Source organism: Tamandua tetradactyla, chromosome 8 (genome assembly GCF_023851605.1).
Source record: "Tamandua tetradactyla isolate mTamTet1 chromosome 8, mTamTet1.pri, whole genome shotgun sequence".
In the NCBI taxonomy this organism is placed as follows: Eukaryota; Metazoa; Chordata; class Mammalia; order Pilosa; family Myrmecophagidae; genus Tamandua; species Tamandua tetradactyla.
In genome coordinates this window covers 120,334,622-120,357,155 of record NC_135334.1, presented here as the reverse complement: position 1 = coordinate 120,357,155, position 22,534 = coordinate 120,334,622, and the positions used below count along the sequence as shown (strand labels likewise).

Sequence of the window (22,534 nt, the reverse complement as noted above, 5' to 3'; positions counted from 1 at the left end):
TGCTACTGCTGTGGCCAGTAGCTGCACAGCCTGTCAGGAACTCAGTCTAGAGGGGTGTGGCTGATGGAGGATCAAGTTCTACCTCACTGACCATCCGAAGAGGGAAATTTAATAGTGGTCTTGAGAAAACATCTTTTCTTCTTTTTGCTAAGCTTCATTCTGGCTGACTATACTAGCAAAAACTGGAATAAACATTCGCTGACATGTTGTTCCTACTGAACTCTCAAAATTTAGGTAACATATTCTCTGGGTAACCTGGAAACACCCACAGTTTATAAACTATGGGCAGACTGCCTTTTCTGGAGATCACCATGATAATATCTCCCATCCTACAAGTTCTTTTACAATGTTACCATGCCACTTCCCCATCTACAGATGGAGTCTATTCCTCTGCCTTTGAATATAGGCAGGTGCGTGACTGCCTTGATCAACAAAATATGGCAGAAATAATACTATCTAAATTTCAACATTAGGTCATAAAACGACATCAACTTCAGCCTAGGGTATTTTTGAACATTCATTCTGGTAGAAAACAGTTACCAGGTAAGAAATTCAACTACTCTGAAAAGACCAACCTAGATAGGCTTGTATGTAGGCCTTCCAGTAGTCAGTCCTAGCTGAGGACAGCTCTGCAGCCATCTCCCACCCTGGCACCAGATATATGAACAAAGCAATCTTGGATGTCACAGACCAGGCATCCACCAGCTGAGTACCAAACGAGTAACCTCTCAAAGCTATGAAAAAGAGTTGTCCACCAGAGTCCTGCCAAAATTCCTGACCAACACAATTTGTGAACACCTAAAATATTTGTTGTTATATATCCTTGAATGACAGCAATAATCACTAGAAACATAAACTAGTAAATCATTAGGTAAATTCAAAGATAATTATGTAGAAAACAACCCATCTTGATTGGTCTTGTCTATAAAACTAATTAAAAGAATGGTCAAATATTATGTCCTTACTGAGTTATTTTACTTTACATGGCAATGTAATTATTTGCATGGACTCAATAAGAACCTAGCCTTATCCCTATCGGGATATAATTAGGTAGAACATATTATAACCATGACCATGCCAGAAATGTCTCATTTAATGCTAAATCTCATTAATTAATCATGACCAGCCCACTGGGAAGGAACAAGGATTGCACTGTCACTTGTGGAAACATATTTCAAAGACTTCCCAGGCAACTATCCTGGGACCTGTTCTATGGCCTGTGGAATCTCAGTGTTATTGATACATAGAATATCACTTTCTGGAAGGCCTGGAATATCCATGAATTTAGGGATCTTGGAGTAAGAGGATACCTCTACCATTGTAGGTACTACAGGCAAAACCAGTAGAGGCAATTTGGATGTTTCTTTATTCCTGGTCCTGGAGTACTCCTCCCTGGAGTAGGTAAACCAGTTTTATTAAACATGTAACAGAAAGGTCTATTAGAGACCTTGTTGCACTTCAGGAAATGAAACAGGCTAAATATAACAAAATGTCTCATTAATGAAAGAAAATTGCTGAAAAAAACGAATGCTTTAACTGTACAAATTTGACTACATGGAAGGACTGAAAAACTCCAACTGACATTTTGACCCCAATCTAGACCTCTATCAGACCACAGACCAGTAAGATTTATGTTTCTTAAAATCTCTGCATCACAAGAGAATCACATGGAATTACAGGGCCATTCTAAAGTTTATTCCCTGAGATAAGTTACTAAAAAGGGGACTACTATATGGGGATTATTATCAAAGAAAGAGTGTGTTTGCTTTTTTAGTATCAAAACTTACTTAGCTGTATCCAATCAGAATTATCAACTACCACATAATAACATGAAGAGTAAATATCATCAACTCTATTTTGCAAGCCAACAGTTGTTCTGAAAGCTAGTCTCCTTCGCATTATGCTTTATTGCAAGTAAAAACTCATCTCAGTGTTCAAGAATTATCTGAGTTTTTTTAAAACAAATTAGCAATACTTATTATATGAATAATCCTGGCTAACAATGACAATAAAATAAGATGATTTTATGTATGATGACTTTCATCTGGTCTTAATTACATGGGCAACAGGTGTGTTTACAAGGAATTGTAATTTCATTTCATCTCAGTGGTGTATCCTGACACTTACACAGCGTTGGTGAAACATTAGTTCCCAACTAAATTACACATAACCCTTTTTAATCTTTTCTGAAGAACTTTGACTTTGATGAGTAGGTGGTCCTCCACATTTAGAAGGAATTACTTCTAAAGGAATGGAATTCTCAAGTTTACATAATGACAATGGAAAGTTAGAAAGTGAAAGGTGCCAAGAGGTCCTCCACTTTCATTCAATTAGCAAGTAGTTTACTCTTCAATCTCCTCCTTTCTTCTTTTCTTCTTTCAATCAATAGAGAAGTGGGAGGGGTAAATTTAACCCACTGGAGTGAGTTTAGGCACTGGATTAGAAGAGACAAATTAGCATACTTAAACTAAATTGTGTGATTTCTGTTTCCTGAATGGACTCTGATTGATTGAGTAATTGGGAAAAGAAATAGATATCACAGACAAGATTTTTTTTTTGCCTTAATTGTGCCAAATCTTAAACACAGTGCTAAATAATTCCTTTCCAGTGGAATGCTGTGATCCATGTTGTAGTAACATCACAATCAAATTGATGCCTACAGCTGATTTAACAAAGCACCTATTAAAGAAGTGCCTTGGGGAACCAAGTGGCTCCTGCATTTGATTTTGGCAGAAGTTATAAGTATAGAGACTGTGGTATGGTATGGCTTTTTCTGAATGTACTGGATTACTTACAGAAAGAAAATGATAAGCTCAAGTCACTAAACTTTTACATCACACCTATGATCAGAGACCCAGCCTAAACTTATTTCTTATAGCCACAGAGCTCATCTTATTGGACATCAGAATTAACTGTGCTAGGTACAGAATTATAATATTAGTTGAATTCCGGAGCCTTGTTATATCTCATGTGTGAAAGTAAAAGCATTCATTGAGGAAGTAGTGAGAGACCCCGAGACTTGGAATAAGGCTACCTGGGTGTACTCAGATGAAGCTGAGAAAATAGCCTGCTCTCCTGTGTCTGAGATTAGCTTCCCCTGGTTGGAAAATTCTGTAACAATCTCATCAGACCTGTAAGGACAGTTTTCTTGCAAGAGGATTCTTTTCTTCTCAAGATCCAAATCAATCATTCCTTATTGTCACCCATAATGAAGGTTAGATCTCAACATTCTCTGGGGAACACATACAAAGTCTAACCAAGAAAGTAACAATTTATATTATACATTGAGGAATATGTGTGGGAATAGATTCTAAGAGTGTTACACCAAATAAAACAGAATATAAGACTAGATCTGGCTAATTTTTTTTTTACATAAACCATTTAACAGAGATCTGAGGATTTAATGATTAGCTCATGTAGATGAAAGGAGTTCTAAGAGTTAACTTGTTTGGCTGGCTGAAACTTGGACTCTGTGAGAGCCTACATTCAATGATATTGGGAAGTCAGAACTTTCCTGGTTTAGTGTAGAAAAAAGGAATCCAAAGTCTTAATGAAATAAAATTGTTGGAGAGGATTTTATCACATGCAATTTGCACATACAATCCCTCCACCACTGTTGCCATCTTAGTTTCCTGGCTGCTGATGCAAACACCATGCAATGGGCTGGCCTAAACGATGGGAATTTACTGGCTCACAGTTTCGAGGTTAGAAGTCCAAAATCAAGATGCCATCAAGGCAACACTTTCTCCCAGAAGACCATGGCATTCTAGGGGTAGCCACCAGCGATCTTTGGTCCTTGGCTTTTCTGTCACGTGGCCATGCATAGAACAGCTGCTCCTGGCTTCTCAGTTCCACTGACTTTCGGCTTCTGGCTGCCTCTGTGGCTTTTTATCTGCCTGTGACTTTCCCTGTAAGGCCTTCAGTAACAGGATTAAGACCCATCCTGACTCAGCTGGGCCACACCTTAACTGAAGTACCTCATCAAATGGTCCTATTTATAAGGATCTGCTCCCACAGGAATGGATTAAGTTTGAGAACATATTTTTCTGGGGTACATAGCTCTAAGTCACACCTAGTGGATACCCCTTTGCTAAGGCTCCACCTTTATCACATCATAAGAGCAAGAGGTTATTATTCTGATCCCTTTAACATCCTGCCAATCATAAAACTTTCCATTTTGCCACAAAATATGTATCCCTCTACTATTCTCTCCCTAGCCTCTTGTTTCTTTTGTGGCAGTTATTACGAACTGTAATTATTCAATTTATTTGTCTATTGCTGGTTGTTTATTTGCTTTCTCTGTTTCTTCCACTAGAACATAAGTTCTATGAGAACAAGGACTGCATCTATTTGGTTCACCACTATATCCTCATGGCCTACCTCAATATATAACTGGCACTCAATAAATACACACTGAACGTATAAAATAAGAAATGCAAAGTCAGTCTATCTTTGTCTGGAATAGATATAGTCATGAAAACATTATCTTATGAAAAAGACGGTTTACATCTGAATTAAAAACTTATTCTAACTTATAAAATTTCTGTGTGTTATTTCTTAAGATTAGAATCTGACAGCATTGTTTGCTGATATCACCCTCCCCATTAAATTTATATTATGCGCAGAAAAAACACTTTTCAAAATTTTCAACAGGGAAGAAAAATAAAAACTTTCCCTATTATAAAGGTCAATTTAGAGCATTCACTATCTGTTTCTTCATGAAAATGTTTGAACAAGATCCTATATTTCTCCAGAATCACATTTCTTCCCACAGTCACAGATCATCTCATACTCATATTACAAGTTAACTAAATTCTCAAATGTTATTAAAGTATATCTTCTGGCTCACCGAGAAATTTTGCATAGGTGGAAGCACTGCTGAAAGAGTATCATAAGGTAGTTTCTCTTGTCTCTGTATTGAGTAGATAGTGGAGTCGTTCAAATCATAGATAGAAGGCATTTCAAGAATGACCATTCCGTTTCATCAAAAGCTTCTATTCCCTACCTATGAATCTTTATTTTCATCACTAACATGAACCAATAACCCCACACACACAAACACACATTGCAAAAACATAGCATTTTTACCACTTGAAGAGTTATTATAGACATGACTACAAGTACCAAAGAACAAACCAATACTAACACCTAGGCAGTATATTAAGTACACCTACCATCTAGCAATTAACTCAGACTCTTTAGCATCACAGTTTAAATCAAATTCACACCTCAGCAAAATTACAAAATCTTGTATGTTTTGGACCTTTTAGAGATGCCTTAAAATAATTTCAGATTTGAATATTAAAATCTTTAAATGCCATCAATTTATTGTATAGAACAAACTAACGAATGTTAGTAGGCAAACAATTTCACATGGGAAGCAGAAGTGCACAAGCATCACACTGAGAAACTCACTAGCTACAAACGACTTACATCCCACAGGTATCAGTATGTTTTACCAAGGAAATTAACAGCACTGGTTTATCCCTGGTTGATTAAGAAGATACTAGTTTAAAGAGTAGTTTCCATACTATAACTCAAATGCCAGGCATAGCTGGCTAAGAAGGAAGTTTAAAATAGTTTCTCTGTTTTATGTGTACACGCTACCTTTTGTGTTTTCCCACAATCATATGTGTTATATATTTAGAGACACTTAAATCAAAAGAGTAAGAACAGTGAAGAATACTGAAATAAAGCACCAGAAAAGGACTTTGGAAGAACGTGATAAAATTCAGCAAATTTGACTTACGACAACAGAAACTACATGAATCCCTAAAACACATGTTAAGCAATTTACAACGCAGATAAATTAATTTTAAATAACTGATGACCTATCTTTAAAACACCCCATTAACAGCATGAAAAAGAAGCTTCTGAACTAACAATCAGTTATGTCAGTACTATAAATCTGGTTGAAAACATTAAACTTAGATTATCTGCATTCATTTTGAACTGTGAGAGGCAGAGAAAGAGGGAGAAAGGAGAGAAAGAGAGAGAAAAAATGGTGATGTGAGAACTTACTTATTTCACTGGAAACCTGGTTCAGCTTATCCTGTGATCGGCTGATAAGGACAACCTTCATTCCACGCTTTGCTAACTGAAACAATAAAAGAAGTAACAAACAGTTCAATTACACCTTTTAAAAAGATTTCATTTTAAAACAGAAATTAAAGAAGACCTAAATAAATGAAAGGACACTCTGCATTCATGGATTACAAGACTGAATGTCATTAAGATGGCAATACTGAACTCTCAATTAGATTCCACTGGTGAATATATATATCTATCCTTATGCCACTACCATGCTGTTTTGACCACTGTAGCTTTGTAATATGCTTTAAAGTCAGGAAGTGTGAGTCCTTCCATTTCATTTTTCTTTCTCAAAATGTTTTTGGCTATTCAGGGCCGGCCTCTTGCCTCTCCAAATAAATCTGATCATTGGTTTTTCCATTTCTGTAAAGTAGGTTGTTGGAATTCTGAGTGAAATAAGCCAGACCCAAAATACCAAATATTAAATGATGTCATTGATATGAAATAATAAGAATAAGCAAATATATAATCAGAAACCAGAATACAGGTATTCAGGGACTGAAAAAACGGTAGGAAATGGGGAGTTAAAGCTTAATTAATACAGAATTTCTGTTGAATGTAATAGAAAAGTTTTGACATTGGCAGCACATTGTGAATGGAATTAATATCACCGAATTCTATATCTGAATGTGGTTAAAGAGTGAAATTTTACATTGTATAATATGTTACTATTATAACAAAATTAAAAACAAAAATGAAAAGTACCTGCAGTTACTCACAGAGTCAGATAACAGAGTGCAGGTTGCCAGGGAAGGGGTGGGGATAGCAAATGGGGACTCAGTGTTTGGCTGGTAAAGAACTTCTGTTTGGGACGATGTAAAAGCTTTCATGATAGATGGTGGTGACGGGAGCATAGAATTGTGAGTGTGATTAACTCTACTGAATTATTTATTTGTATATGTTTAAGGGACAAAATTTTAAGTTGTACATATGTTGCTAGAATAAAAATTTTAATAGAGACTATGGGCCTATACAGCACAGTGGGCCCTGAAACGAACTGCACACTATGGTTAATAATACAGCTACAGCAGCATTCTTTCATCAATTGTGCCAGAGGTGCCACACGGGTACATGTTAATAATGGGGAAAAAAGAAAAAGACTGTGGGTAAACAGTAATATTCATACAGTCTCATGGTATAATCCCATAAATTTCTTATTCGTTACAAAGGGAAAAAAGTACCTTTGTAACGGAGAACTGTGGTGGACACTCTTTTAAAATATGATTTTTCTTATACTATCAATAATGGGGCACATGGACTTCTTATACTTACTGACAGAACAAACTCAGAAGGACATGACATCACCTGTAGCATTTTTGCTAAAAAAAATCTTAAGCTGAATCTACTTAATAAGGAAACAATCATGGAATTCTAAATAGGGAAACCCTTTCTTTACAAAACAACTGGACTGGATTTTTTTAAAAATATCACTGTTGTGAAAGAAAAAAAGGCTATAGAACTCGTCTAGCTTAACAAAGACTAAAAAACATAATATCTAGATACAATGCAGAATCCTTATCTGGATTTTTGGATGGGTAAAAAAGCTATAAAGGACATTATTGGGATAAATGGGATAATTTGCATATGGGCTGTATGTTATATAATGATATGGTATCAAGTTAAATTTTCTATGTGACCACTATATTGTGATTAGAAGGGACGATGTTCCTGTTCTTAGAAGACTAATGCTGAAGTATCTAGGAATAAATTGTCATAATGTCTTCAACTAACTCACAAACAGACCAGTCAAATAACAACAGCAGCAAAAACAAAAAGAAGAATAAAGAAAGTGAGATGTGGCAAAATGTTAACAAATGGTGATTCCACGAGAAAGCTATCTGGATGCTGTGATTGCGGAAACCTTGTGCCTGATGCTCCTTTTATACAGGGTATGGACAGATAAGTTAAAAAATATGAATAAAATTAAATAATGGGGGGGATAAGGGGTAAAATAAATTGGGTAGATTGAAATACTAGTAGTCATTGAGAGGAGGGGTAATGGGTCTGGGATGCATGAGTTTGTTTCTATTTCTTTTTTTGGAGAGACGCAATATGCTAAAAATAATCATGGTGATGATACACATCTATGTGATGATATTGTGAGCCACTGACTGTACATCATGTAGGGATGTATGTGTGTGAAGATTTGTCAATAAAAATCTTAATAAAAAAAAGAAGTCGGGTGCTATGGTTTGCAAATACAAACCATGTTGGAACAACTTTTTAAATGTATAAAAAGAAGATTCTGGAAGAGTTGTGAGGATCTTGATTGAAAAGGCCTAGAGTGCTTTGAAGAGACTGTTGGTAGAAATGTGGACTCTAAAGATATCTCTGATGAGGCATTAGAAATGAGGAATGTCTTATTGCAAACTTGAAGGAACATGACCCTTGCTTTAAAATGGCAGATAATTTGGCCAAAGGAAGTACTGTTGTTGGATGGAAGTAAGAATTTAAAAGCGACACACAGTATACTTAGCTGAGGAAATTTTGAAGCTAAATGTGGAAAATGCAGCCCAGATGCCCCTTGCTGCTTATGCAGTAAAATGCAACAGGAAAGAGGTAAGTTTCATTCTTTTGGATATAGATATCCAATTCTTAAGGCACCATTTGTTAAAGAGGCTGCTCTGCCCCAGTTGAGTCGACTTGACTGCCTTATCAAACATCAAATGTCCGTAGATGAGATGGTCAATTTCTGAACATTCAATTTGATTCCATTGGTCAGTACTTCTATCTTTATGACAGTACCATGCTATTTTGACCACTGTAGCTTTGTAATGTGATTTAAAGACCGTGTGAAAACTCCCACTTTCTTTTTTGTTCTAAATATATCTTTACCTAATTAGAGCACCCTGCCCTTCCAAATAAGTTTGATTATTGGTCTTTCTATTTCTACAAAGGAAGATTTTGGGATTTTAATTGGCATTGCACTGAGAATATAAATCAATTTGGGTAGAAAACATCATAACTATATTTAGTCTTCTACTCGAAGGACATAGGTATATTCTTCCATTTATTCAGATCTTTCATGATTTCTTTTATCAATGTTTGGTACTATTCTCTGTATGTCTTTTATGTACTCCATTAAATTTATAACATAAACATTTGATTCTTTTGGCTGCTATTGTAAATGGAATTGTTTTTCTTGATTTCCTACTCAGATTGCTCATTACTACTGTATAAGTACTAATTTTTGCATGGTGATCTTGTATCCTGCCACTTTGCTGTACTCATTTCTAGTCCCTCAAGGTCATAATTTCTTGATTTTTGCTCTTTCTTCTTTTCTATTATAGGCAGTTAGGGCAATAAATTTCCCTCTCAGCACAGCCTTTGCTGCACCCCATAAGTTTTGGTATACTGTGTTCTCATTTTCATTTATCTCAAGATATTTACAAATTTCTCATGTAATTTCTTACTTGCCCCATTGGATAAGAGTGCTTTGTTTAGTCTCCATTTATTTGTGAAGTTTGCAGACTTCTGCCTGTTACTGACTTCCAACTCCATTCCATTATGATTCGATAAAGTGTTTTGTATAATTTTGATGTTTCTAAATTTATTGAGATCTGCTTTGTGACCCAACATGTGGTCTATCCTAGAGAATGATCCATGAGCACTTGAGAAAAATTTATAGCCTGCTGTCATATAACAAATGTTCTGTAAATGTCTCTTAAGTCTAGTTCATTAATATTATTCAAGAACTCTGTTTCCTTATTGATCTCTGTCTAGATCTTCTATCCACTGATAGACATGGTGGACTGAAGTATCCACCTATTCTTGTAGAGCTTTCTTGTAGAGCTTCCCTCTTCAGTGTTGTCAGTGTTTCCCTCATGCATTTTTGCACATTGGTGCAGTGCTTAAATATTTATGATTATGTCTTCTTGATGAATTGTGCCTTTTATTAAAATATGACGTCCTTCTTTATCTCTTTTAATTGTTTTACATTTGATGTCTAATTTTGTTTGATATTAGTAAAGCTAACTTGCTCTTTTGTGGTTGCTGTTTGCATGAAATATCTTTTTCCAAACTTTCACTTTCAACTCATTCTGGTCCTTGGGTCTACAGTGACTCTCTTAAAGACAGCATATAGATGGTGTCATGGTCAGGGACATGTGTCAACTTGGCTAAGTGGTGGTACCTGTTTATCTGGTTGGGCAAGTGCTGGCCTGTCTGTTGCAATGAGGACATTTCATAGAATTAGATCATGATCACCTCAGCTGCATCCACAGCTAATTCCATTTATAATCAGCCAAAGGGGAGTGTCTTCTACAATGAGTGATGCTTAATCTAATCACGGGAAACCTTTTAAGGAGAGCTCAGAGGAGAGAGGTTCATTCCTGCTTCGGCTGATGAGCCTCTCCTGTGGAATTCATCCAGACCATCCATCAGAGTCGTCGGCTTCACAGCCTGCCCTGTGGATTTTGGACTCTGCGTTCCTGAAATCACACGAGACAATTTTACAAATAGTATATTTGATTCTGTTTCTCTAGAGAACCCTAACTAATACAGATGGATCCTGCTTTTTGTGTTTTTTTTTTTAATGCATTCTGCCAATCTATGTCTTTTGATTGGGGAGATTAATCCATGGCCATTTAATGTTATTACTGTAAAAGCAGTACTTTCTTCAACCATTTCATCTTTTGGATTTTATATGACATATCTTTATTCTATGTGATATCTTTTTTATATCTCATCTTATTTTTCCCCCTCTTATTGATAATCTTCATACCTGCACTCTTCTCCAAATCGCTCCCTCCTGCTTTTATCTCATTGTGATATCCCTTTAGTATTTCTTGTAGAGCACATCTATTGTTCAAAAACTCAGTGTCTGTTTATCTGTAAATACTTTAAACTTGCCCCCATTTTTGAAGGACTGTTTTGCAGGACATAGAATTCTGGTCGGCAATTTTTCTCTTTCATTATCTTAAATGTATCATATCACTGTCTTATCGCTTCTCTGGTTTTTGTTGGGGTACTCTGTGCTTCTTTGAAGTGTAATTTTGTCTTTCATAAGAGTTGGGATATTCTCAGTGATTATTTCCTCCATTATTCTTTCTGCCCCATTTCCCTTCTCCTCTCCTCTGTGACACCCATAACACATATATTTGTGCACTTCATGTAGTCATTCAATTCCCTGAGTTCTTGCTGATACTTTCCCATTCTTTCCCCTATCAGTTCTTCTGTGTGTAGGATTTCAGATGCCTTGTCCTCTAGTTCACTAATCCTATCTTCTGCCTCTTCAAATCTGCTGCTGTATGTCTCCATTGTGTTTTTTATCTCTTCTATTGTGCCTTTCATTCCCATAAGTTCTGCCTTGTTTTTGCAAGCTTCAGAGTTCTTCTGTATGGTCACCCAGAGTCTTCTTTATATACTTCATCTCTTGCCACATTTTCCTTAAACTTATTGAATAGATTTAGAAGATTAGTTTGAACACATTTAATTTGAAGTGTTTTTTCCTTTGACTGGGCCATATCTTCAATCTTACTAGTGTGACTCGTGATTTTTTTGCTGATGTCTAGACGGCTGATTTCCCTGATTAGTTTATTCTGGAAGTCATTTTCTGTCTTTTGCATAGGGTTTTCTTGGTGGTTGGCTTTATTCTGTATCTGTTCTCTGACACTCAGTTCAACTTATTCTAGACTACTCGCATAGCTTCTGTGTAACTCATCAGAACGTTTCAGCTCATTTTTCTGTTTCTTGTCCTGCCTATATGAAGTTTTTGAGATTAAATTCTTTTGAGTGTGTAGTTGATTCACCCCCAGGAAAAAGCTCTCTCTTCCCTCATCCTCTTCAGGAAATGTTGATCTGCTGTTTGTGCCATGTTGGAATTTTTTATTTTCCCTCTGTAACACACCTTTTGTTACCTCTAGCAACTTTTACCTGGAGATCTGTCTCTGGGAGGAGGTTCTCCCCAGATAGGATCAAAACCAATCACATTTTATAAGATAAGACAACCCCAGGACTCAAAAAGAGGGTACAATCAGTATCAGGGTTCCAATCACATTCTATAAGATAAGACAACCCCAAGACTCAAAAAGAGGGTACAATCAGTATCAAGGTTCCTGCAGATGAGACCCATCCAAATGAGACTGTGCCTTTAATTCTTAAGACCTTTCTGTCAGGGGCATGAGTGAAACAGAGGGTGGGGATGAAGGCAAGTATAAACTGAGTCTATATTCCAACTGCTGGAGTCTAAACTCTCTAAGTAACAGTCACCACCTGTGCTGAGCCTTGCTCCCCATCTTTATGGAGGAGGGCAGGGAGCCACTCTTCAGCCCTCTGTTCCCTGCAAGCAGGAAAAATTACAGGTCTCTCCAACAGCTCCCCTTTACTCCCTGCTGGGAACGCGTTTGAGACAAACTGGGTTAACACTTCTTCTTTTTTCTTTATTAATTAAAAAACTTAACAACAAACAAAACTTTAAGGTATCATTCCATTCTACATATACAATCAGTAATTCTAATATCATCACATAGTTCCATATTCATCATTTCTTAGAACATTTGCATCAATTTAGAAAAAGAAATAAAAAGACAACAGAAAAAGAAATAAAATGATAACAGAGAAAAAAAAGATTACACATACCATACCCGTTACCCCTCGCTTTCATTTACCACTAGCATTTCAAACTAAATTTATTTTAACATTTGTTCCCCTTATTATTTATTTTTATTCCATATGTTCTACGCTTCTGTTGATATAGTAGATAAAAGGAGCATCAGACACAAGGTTTTCACATTCACAGAGTCTCATTGTGAAAGCTATATCATTGTTCAATCATTATCAAGAAACATGGCTACTGGAACACAGCTCTACATTTTCAGGCAGTTCCCTGCAGCCTCTCCACTATATCTTGAAAAACAAGGTGATATCTACTTAATGTACAAGAATAACCTCCAGGATAACCTCTCGACTCTGTTTGGAATCTCTCAGCCATTGACACTTTGTCTCATTTCACTCTTCCCCCTTTGGTTGAGAAGGTTCTCTCAATCCCTTGATGCTAAGTCTCAGCTCATTCTAGGGTTTTTCTCAGTCCCTCGATGCTGAGTCTCAGCTCATTCCAGGATCTCTGTCCCACGTTGCCAGGAAGGTCCACACCCCTGGGAGTCATGTCCCACGCAGAGAGGGGGAGGGTGGTGAGACTGCTCGTCATGTTGGCTGGAGAGAGAGGCCACATCTGAGCAACAAAAGAGGCTCTCTGGGGGGTGACTCTTAGGCCTAAATTTTAAGTAGACTTGACCTATCCTTTGTGGGGTTAAGTTTCATATGAACAAACCCCAAGACTGGGGGCTCAGCCTATAGCTTTGGTTGTCCACATTGCTTGTGAGAATATCAAGAACTCAACTTGGGGAAGTTGAATTTCTCCCCACTCTCACCATTCCCCAAAGGGGGCTTGCAAATACTTTTCCAGTCACTGATCAAATCGTTCTGGGATTCATCGGGGGATCACTCTGGACAAACCAACAAAATCTCATGTGCTACCTGAGATTCCAAGTACTTACGACATTCAATCAAACTATCTACATGAGTTATATTAGGAAATGCTCTAGTCAAAATCTAAATTTTGTAACAAATAAACATTTTTTGCTTTAGTCTCACACATAAGGTGACATTTTAAAGTATTAATTATCATCTATTTTCAGCACCCTGCAATAATGACATTCCTTTGTTCTTCTTCATGCAAAAACATTTTTTAAATCTGTACATTGTACATTTCACTATTATTATACACTCTAGGCATTCCTAGATTATACCATCTCGATCTTTACCATCTATCTTTCTTTCTGTCCCCAGCCCTCCTCCCTCTATCATTCTCACATGCAGCTTCATTCAGTGTTTTAACATAATTATATTACAGTTAGGTAGCATTGTGCTGTCCATTTCTGAGTTTTTGTATCCAGTTCTGCTGTACAGTCTGTATCCCTTCAGCTCCAATTACCCAATATCTTACCCTATTTCTATCTCCTTATGGTCTCTGTTAACAATGACATATTCCAAGTTTATTCACTAATGTCAGTTCATATCAGTGAGACCATACAGTATTTGTCCTTTAGTTTTTGGCTAGTCTCACTCAGCATAATGTTCTCAAGATCCATCCATGTTGTTACATACTTCATAAGTTTATTCTGTCTTAAAGCTGCATAATATTCCATCATATGTATATACCACAGTTTTTTTAGCCACTCTTCTGTTGATGGACATTTCAGCTGTTTCCATCTCTTTGCAATTGTAAATAATGCTACTATAAACATTGGTGTGCAAGTGTCCATTTGTGTCTTTGCCCTTAAGTCCTCTGAGTAGATACCTAGCAGGGGTATTGCTGGGTCATATTTTTGAGGAACCACCAAACTGCCTTCCACAGTGGTTGCACCATTTGACATTCCCACCAACAGTGAATAAGTGTGCCTCTTTCTCCACATCCTCTCCAGCACTTGTCGTTTTCTGTTTTGTTGATAATGGCCATTCTGGTGGGTGTGAGATGATATCTCATTGTGGTTTTGATTTGCATTTCTCTAATGAACAGGGGCATTGAGAATCTCTTCATGTGCCTTTTGGCCATTTGTATTTCCTCTTCTGAGAAGTGTCTGTTCAAGTCTTTTTCCCATTTTGTAATTGGATTGGCTGTCTTTTTGTTGTTGAGTTGGACAATCTCTTTATAAATTCTGGATACTAGACCTTTATCTGATATATGTCGTTTCCAAATGTTGTCTCCCATTGTGTAGGCTGTCTTTCTACTTTCTTGATGAAGTTCTTTGATGCACAAAAGTGTTTAATTTTGAGGAGCTCCCATTTCTTTTCTTTCTTCAGTGCTCTTGCTTTAGGTGTAAGGTCCATAAAACCGCCTCCAATTATAAGATTTATAAGATATCTCCCTACATTTTCCTCTAACTGTTTTATGGTCTTAGACCTAATGTTTAGATTTTTGATCCATTTTGAGTTAACTTTTGTATAGGGTGTGAGATACGGGTCCTCTTTCATTCTTTTGCATATGAATATCCAGTTCTCTAGGCACCATTTATTGAAGAGACTGTTCTGTCCCAGCTGAGTTGGCTTGACTGCCTTATCAAAGATCAAATGTCCATAGATGAGAGGGTCTATATCTGAGCACTCTATTCGATTCCATTGGTCAATATATCTATCTTTATGCCAATACCATGCTGTTTTGACCACTGTGGCTTCATAATATGCCTTAAAGTCAGGCTGCATGAGACCTCCAGCTTCGGTTTTTCTCCTCAAGATACTTTCAGCAATTCGGGGCACCCTGCCCTTCCAGATAAATTTGCTTATTGGTTTTTCTATTTCTGAAAAGTAAGTTGTTGGGATTTTGATTGGTATTGTGTTGAATCTGTAAATCAATTTAGGTAGAATTGACATCTTAACTATATCTAGTCTTCCAATCCATGAACATGCGGTATGTCCTTCTATCTATTTAGGTCTTCTGTGATTTCTTTTAACAGTTCCTTGTAGTTTTCTAGGGTTCCACTTTTTATAAGCTGAAACTGTTGTGTGTTTGAGATAGGCTGGTCTCTGCTTTTTGTGGGATAAAACTGCTGCATATATCCCAGTCCCTGGTGTCTAAATTCTCTGAATGAGAATTTAGGCTAGGAAATAGCCAGGAACTGCCTGGAACAAGTGTTTGGGGGACTTCCATGACCAGGCACACATCATATATCAGCCTGGAATGGATGAACTGGCAGAGATCACAGCATCTTGTGCTGGGCCATGCTGGGCCATGCTCCCCTCGTCCCTCTTCTGGGGGAAGATATGCCTTTCAGGAATTTTCTCCTTTACCTGATTACTTTGTCTCTTAGGCATTCCTTAATACCGCCCTTGCATGGGGCAATGCCAAAAACTAAGAATGTTTGCTGCTTTCTTACCGGGGTGCCAAAAAAATCCTTTTCAGGTCAGTCCTCAGTCTCCAGGGATCAACAATGAAGAGCCAGAGTCGGGACCCAGATCTAGGTCCCCCTTTTCCTGGGGCACTGCACTTTTCCCATATTCTGAGTTCAGCCAACTCCAAAATCCTGTTTTTTGTTGTCAGCCCCTCCTCCTCACTGTTGAAGAGGTACTTCCCAATTTCTATCGTGTCTGCCTTGTAGCTTATCTGTGCTTGGAGCATGTATTCAATAGTCTGAATTTGTTCATCTAATCAGCAATTGGATCTTGGTTGAGCTCTCCTTCCCTTACTCTAGTAGAGAGGGCTTCTGTTTCCCATTGGGGAAAGACTCCAAGACAGCCTGCCATGTCAGTGGGGGAGGGCACCAGCCTCCACAACATCGAAGAACATATTTATAGTTTATGTTTGTGCTGTGATCTCTGCCCTTTCATCCATTCCAGGCCGATATACGATGTGTGCCTGGTCATGGAAGTCCCCCAAACACTTGTTCCAGGCAGTTCCTTGCTATTTCCTAGCTACCTTAGTGGACGAACTAAATCCCACACTTGCCTATGCCACTATCTTGCCCTGCTTCCTTTTGTGTAGTTTTGACAGTCTTCAAGATTAAAAGCTGGGAAAATGAAGAATGATTTAAAAAACACAAACACACTTTGGAAATGACAAATGAAGAATCTCAATAGGTCTGAGGGATCCTCATTGCAATCAGGCAGTATCTTAAGCTATGATACCTTCATGTGAACAGGAAGGCATAAAGCTTGCTATAGGCATACTGCCAAGTGGGGTTGAATGCATAATTGTATGATTATATCAACAGCCAGTGAGTGTACAGTTTGGATGGACTGTATCGTGTGTGAAAACTTAAAAAAAAAATTACACATGCACAAAAGAATACTGCCAAGGGTCCTGTTATGTACATTACACTTCCTTATTCTTTAATTATATTAGAGAGGGCTTGAATCTTTTGTCTATGTCTTTCATTATCTTTCTGTTAATCACAGTCCTCCTTATGAAAATGGTTCCACGGGCTGGTCTGGAACCTTAAACACGCAACAACAACAATAATAACAACAATACCAACAACAACAATTCCTATCTTTTGCCAAACAGTTCAAAATAATTAACTTTGAAAATAGTAATCCATTAACAAACTGAGGACTGTGTATATTTTTACAGGTAAACTGAAGAAAGTCCATATAAAATAAAACTACATTAAATTCTTCACTATTCAAATAATCAAAATAGAAACCTTAATACTTATTTTGCACTGAAAGTTAGTTTAAAAAAACTGATAACCCTGGCATTTCTGACAAGGTAGAAACAAAGAATATCACTTGTACCATATAACATTTTAACTGTTTTTATCTTTGAAAAAGAAAACTATGAAGAAAGAGCATGCCATATTTGTTATAAATTTTTTATACCAGAAAGAAATATCTTAAAAATTTCCTACCTCTTCAGCATATGATTTTCCAATTCCATCAGTACTACCTGTGACAACTGAGGAAAGAAAAAAAGTAATAGTTTAGTGTAAGAATTACAAAGAAACAGAATCAACACAATACACATCAAAATTCCAGCAGTCTTCTATACAGAAATAGAAAAGCTGATTCTCAAATCCATAGACTCCCACAAGGAGCCTCAAACAGCTAAATCAATATTACAAAGGAAGAACAAAGTTAGATGTACCACATTTGCCAATATCAAAACTAACTACAAAACCACAGTAATCAAAATATTGTGTTACTGGTATTATGATAGAAATACAGATCAATGGAACAGAATTGAGCTCCAAAATAAACCCACATTATCTATGGCCAACTGAATTTTGACAAGAATGCCAAGTACCTTGCTTGAGGAAAGAATGTCTCTTCAACAAGTGCTGGGAAAACTGAATATCCACTTACAGTTGAACAAAGTTGGACCCCTACATAACACCAAATACACAAATTAACTCTAAATGCACCAAGGACTTAAATGTAAGAGGTAAAACCATGAAACTCTTAAAAGAAAACACAGGAGGAACCTATGTTCATATCCTTGGATTTGGTAGTGATTTCTTAGGTCTGACAAAAAAAACATGAACAATGGAAGAAAAAAATATATAACATGGACTTTGTCAAAGTTAAAAACTTTCGTATGTCAAGTCCCCTTGGGGGAATGGGGAGAACCGGGAAAAATTCAACTTCCCCATTTGGAGAATTCCTGCTATTCTCACAAGCAGTAGGGATAACCAAAGCAACAGGCCAAGCCCTCGATCTTGGGGTTTGTTCATATGAAACTTATCTCCACACAGGATAGGTTAAGGTTACTTAAAATGAGGCCTAAGAGTCACCCCCAGACAACCGCTTTTCTTGCTCAGATGTGGCCTCTCTCTCTCTCTCAGCCAATACGACAAGTGAGTTCACTGTCCTCCCTTTCTCTAGATGGAACATGACTCCTAGGAGTGTAAACCTTCCTGGTAAAGTGGGACAGAAATCCTAGAATGAAGTGGGACTCAGCATCAAGGGATTGAGAAAACCTTCTTGAATGAAAGGGGGAAGAAAGAAATGAGACAAAATAAAGTGTCAGTGGCTGAGAGATTTCAAACAGAATGGAAAAGTTATCCTGGGGGTTATTCTTACACATTACATAGATATCCCCTTCTTAAGTTTATGGTGTATTAGAGTAGCTAGAGGGAAGAGCCTGAAACTGTAGAGCTGTGTTCCAGTGGCCATGTTTCTTAAGATGACTGTATAATGGTACAGCTTTTGGAATGTGACTGTGTGATTATGGAAATCTTGTGTCTGATGCTCCTTTTATCAACAGTATGGACAGATGAGTAAAAAATATGGATAAAAAATAATAGGGGAACAAAAGTTAAAATAAATTTTGTGGACTGAAATACTAGTGAACAATGAAACGGAATGGTAAAGGGCGTGGCATGTATGAATTTTTTCTTTTTTCTTTCTTTTGCTGGAGAGATACATATGCTCAAAAACAATGATCATGGTGACGAACACACAACTATGTGATGATATTGTGAGTCACTGTAACCATGTCAAGAATGTTTGGATGTTAAGAATGTTTGGATGTCTGTTGTTTACAATAAAAATATTTTTTAAAAAAACAAAGTTTTGTATGTCAAAGAATACTATTAAGAAAGTGAAAAGACAACTTACAGAATGGGAGAAAATAATTGAGAATCATATATCTGATAAGGGTTTGTTGGGGACTGAATCATGTCTGTGGTAAAAAGCAGTTTAGGTCTCAACCCCTTGTCCTATGGATGTGAATATATTTGTAAGTGGTATCTTTGAAGATGTTCAGTTAAGGTGTGACCAAATTGAACGATGGTAGCCCTTAATCCAGTATAGTTAAAGTCCTTTACAGGCAAAGGAAACTGAACACAGAAAGAAAGAAGCCATGCGGAACAGCCAGAAACTGGAAGTCAACAGAATCTGGCAAAGAAAGAAGACGTTGCCATGTGCACAGCCATGTGACAGAGAACCAAAGACCAAGCAAGGATCACTGGTAGACAGAACTAGAATGCAAAAAGTATCACCTTGCTGATGCCCTGATCTTGGACTTTTAGCCTCAAAACCATGAGTCAATAAATTTCTACTGTTTAAGCCAACCCATTGTAGAATACTTGTTTTAGTAGCTAGAAAACTAAAACAGGGTTTAATATCCAGAATATAAAAAAGAAATGTTACAACTCAAGAACAGAAATATAAATAACACTTTAAAAATGGGCAAAGAGTATGAGTAGGTATTTCTCTAAAGAAGATATACAAATGAGCCAATAAACACATGAAAGATGTTCAACATCACTGGTCATTAGGAAAATACAAATCAAAACCACAATGAGATACCATATCATATCCATCAGGATGACTATTATTTGAAAAGCAAAAAATAATAAGTGCTGACAAGGATGCAGAAAGATAGGGAGACATATACATTGCTGGTTGCACTGTAGAACGATGCAGCTACTGTGGAAACTAGTTTGGTGCTTCCTCAGAAAACTGAAAACAGAATTATCATAGGAGCAAACAATACCATTTCTTGGTATATATCAAAAGGAATTAAAGCAGGAACTCAAGTAGATACTTATACATCAATGTTCATAACAGCATAATTCATAATAGCCAGTAGGGAGAAGCAACCCAAGTTTTCATCAATAGATGAAAGTATAAACAAAATGTAGTACGTTCACTCAATGGAATATTATTCAGCTGTAAAAAGAATGAAGTTCTGATACATGCAACAAACTGGATGAACCTTGAAGACATCATATTGAGTATGATAAGCCAGATGCAAAAAGACAAATATATTATCTTGCTTATATGAAACACCTAGAAAATAAACTTCATAGAGACAAACAGTAATTTATAGGCTACCAGGGGTGGATGTGTTGGGACAGGAAGAAAGAGTTACAGCTTAATGGTAAAGAGTTTCTGTTTGAGGTGATGAAAAAGTAGGGGTATTGGATACTGGTGATGGTAGCAAAATATTGGGAATGTAATTAATACTCCTGAATCGTATACTTCAATGTGGTTAAAAAGGAGGACTGAGTTTATATCTGTTACTGCAATAAAAAGTTTAAAAATTAAAATAAAAGTCATAAGGAAGAACTGATCACAGTTGGGATCACAAATTATACACACGAGGACTTGTGTAAAAGATGGCATTATATCAGGGGTTAAAATTTGGAGTTGAATACCCACCAAAATGACTAAAATTGAAATACCAAGTGTTGACGAAGATGTAGATCAACTGGAAATATCACGCATTGTTAGTGGCACTATAAATTGATACAATCACTTTGGAAGAAATATTTAGCAGTATGTCTATAACTAAAAAGATGCCTATCCTATGAACCAATAATTCCCAGGAGATACGAACGTATTATGTCCACCAAAACAATGTCATGGCAGCTCTTATTCACAGTAGCCAAACATGCCCAAATGCCAATCTATAATAGAATAAGTAAACACGTTCAGGTACATTTGCTATACTATACAGCAATACAAAGAACAAACTACGAATACATGTTTAACATGGATGAATTTCCCAGACATATACTGAGTAAAAAAAGCCTGGCATAAAAGTGCACAAACCTTGATTCCAGTTGTGGAAGTTCAAAAAAAGGAAAATGCATATGGTGATAAAGTCAGAAGATGCTTAACTCTGGTAGTAGGGTAGATGACAAGGAAGTGACATAAGGAAACCTTCCTGATACTCTGTATCTTGATTTAGGTGGCAGTTACATGTGTTTGTGTGTGAAAATTCTCATTGAATTGTACATGTAAGGAGAGTTCACTGTACAAACTTTATTGTAAATATTTTAATTTATAATAAGGATAGTAAGAATAATTCTAATTCCTCTTTAGGAAAGCATACTTCATAAATTAAAAAACCTTATGTTGCAGAAACATTTAAAAAATTATACTGGTACATTATCTCTGGAAAACTGGAATTGTATTGGTAACAAATTAAGAATATAGTTGTCTCAAAAGGTTAGGGATGCTCCTCCCATTTCTCTAACTATGGCCTTTTCCAAATCGAAACTGTCAGATTGCAGAAAATAAGCTTTGGTGTACAGTAGGATCTTCTTGTACATGATTTTTGTGTACAAAGACAGTCCCTATTTTCCTATTCAGAGAGAGCAAACTGTAGTCTCCTAAACTGCAGCATTCGTAACCTCATAGACTTTCAATGTGTTCCTGCTCAGTTCTCACTTTTCTTGAATTTTTAAAAATGTTTTGTGATGTAAGAATTAAACATAACCAAAAGAAAAGATAACAATATAACAATCCCCCATTTACGTATGACCCAGTTTCACTGATTATCAACTTGAGACTAATCTATCCCATCTACCTCTCTCCAACTCATTATTTTGAAGTGAATTCCAAACATCATATTACTTCCCCATAAATATCTCAGTATGCAGGCATTATTACACATAACCACAATGCCATTACCACATGTCTGAATATGCAAATTATATTTCTTAATATCAAATATCCAATCAACATAAAAATTTCCTCAGTTATAAAAATTTTTATATAGTTTATTAAAATCAGGATCAAATAAGTTGCACACTTAACAACTGGTTGATGTCTCTACTAAATCTTTTTCTCTACAGGTTCTATCAATCTATCTATCTATCTACCATCTCTCCCTCCCACGTACCCCTCCCTCTCAAAATTTATTGAAGATATTAAGGCATATGTTTGTACTTTTCCAGCCTGGCATTTGACTTAATTTCCTTAATGGACTTCAACATGTTCCTCTGTCCCCTAGTGGTTTGAATGCAGAGACTTGATTTCTGAGGTAAGAATACTTCACAAGTGATACTGCATATTTTTATCAGGAGACACATAATAGCCTGGTTCTCTCTTTTTCTTATATTAGCAATCATACATGATCTCTGCCTGGGTGTATTTTTTCATTAGGGGTTGAAAAATGATGATACTTTGATTTTATTCTTCTACCTTCACTGATTATCTGGAAATTTTCCATAGGGAAATTATTCCCTATCAGTTATTTGATTACCATGAAATATAGTTG

The 22,534-nt window shown here is 36.6% G+C and overlaps 1 protein-coding gene across 1 annotated transcript in view; it reads right to left on the bottom strand.

Moving 5' to 3' along the window:
- The window catches only part of HSD17B12 (hydroxysteroid 17-beta dehydrogenase 12), a 171,578-nt gene that overhangs the window by 80,124 nt on the left and 68,920 nt on the right, over positions 1-22,534 (bottom strand). The window contains exons 2-3 of the mRNA XM_077114455.1: positions 17,433-17,479; positions 6,022-6,097 (exon numbers count right to left, since the gene is read on the bottom strand). Of these exons, the coding sequence (XP_076970570.1) occupies positions 6,022-6,097; positions 17,433-17,479 (123 nt within the window). The remainder of the gene's footprint in view (positions 1-6,021; positions 6,098-17,432; positions 17,480-22,534) is intronic.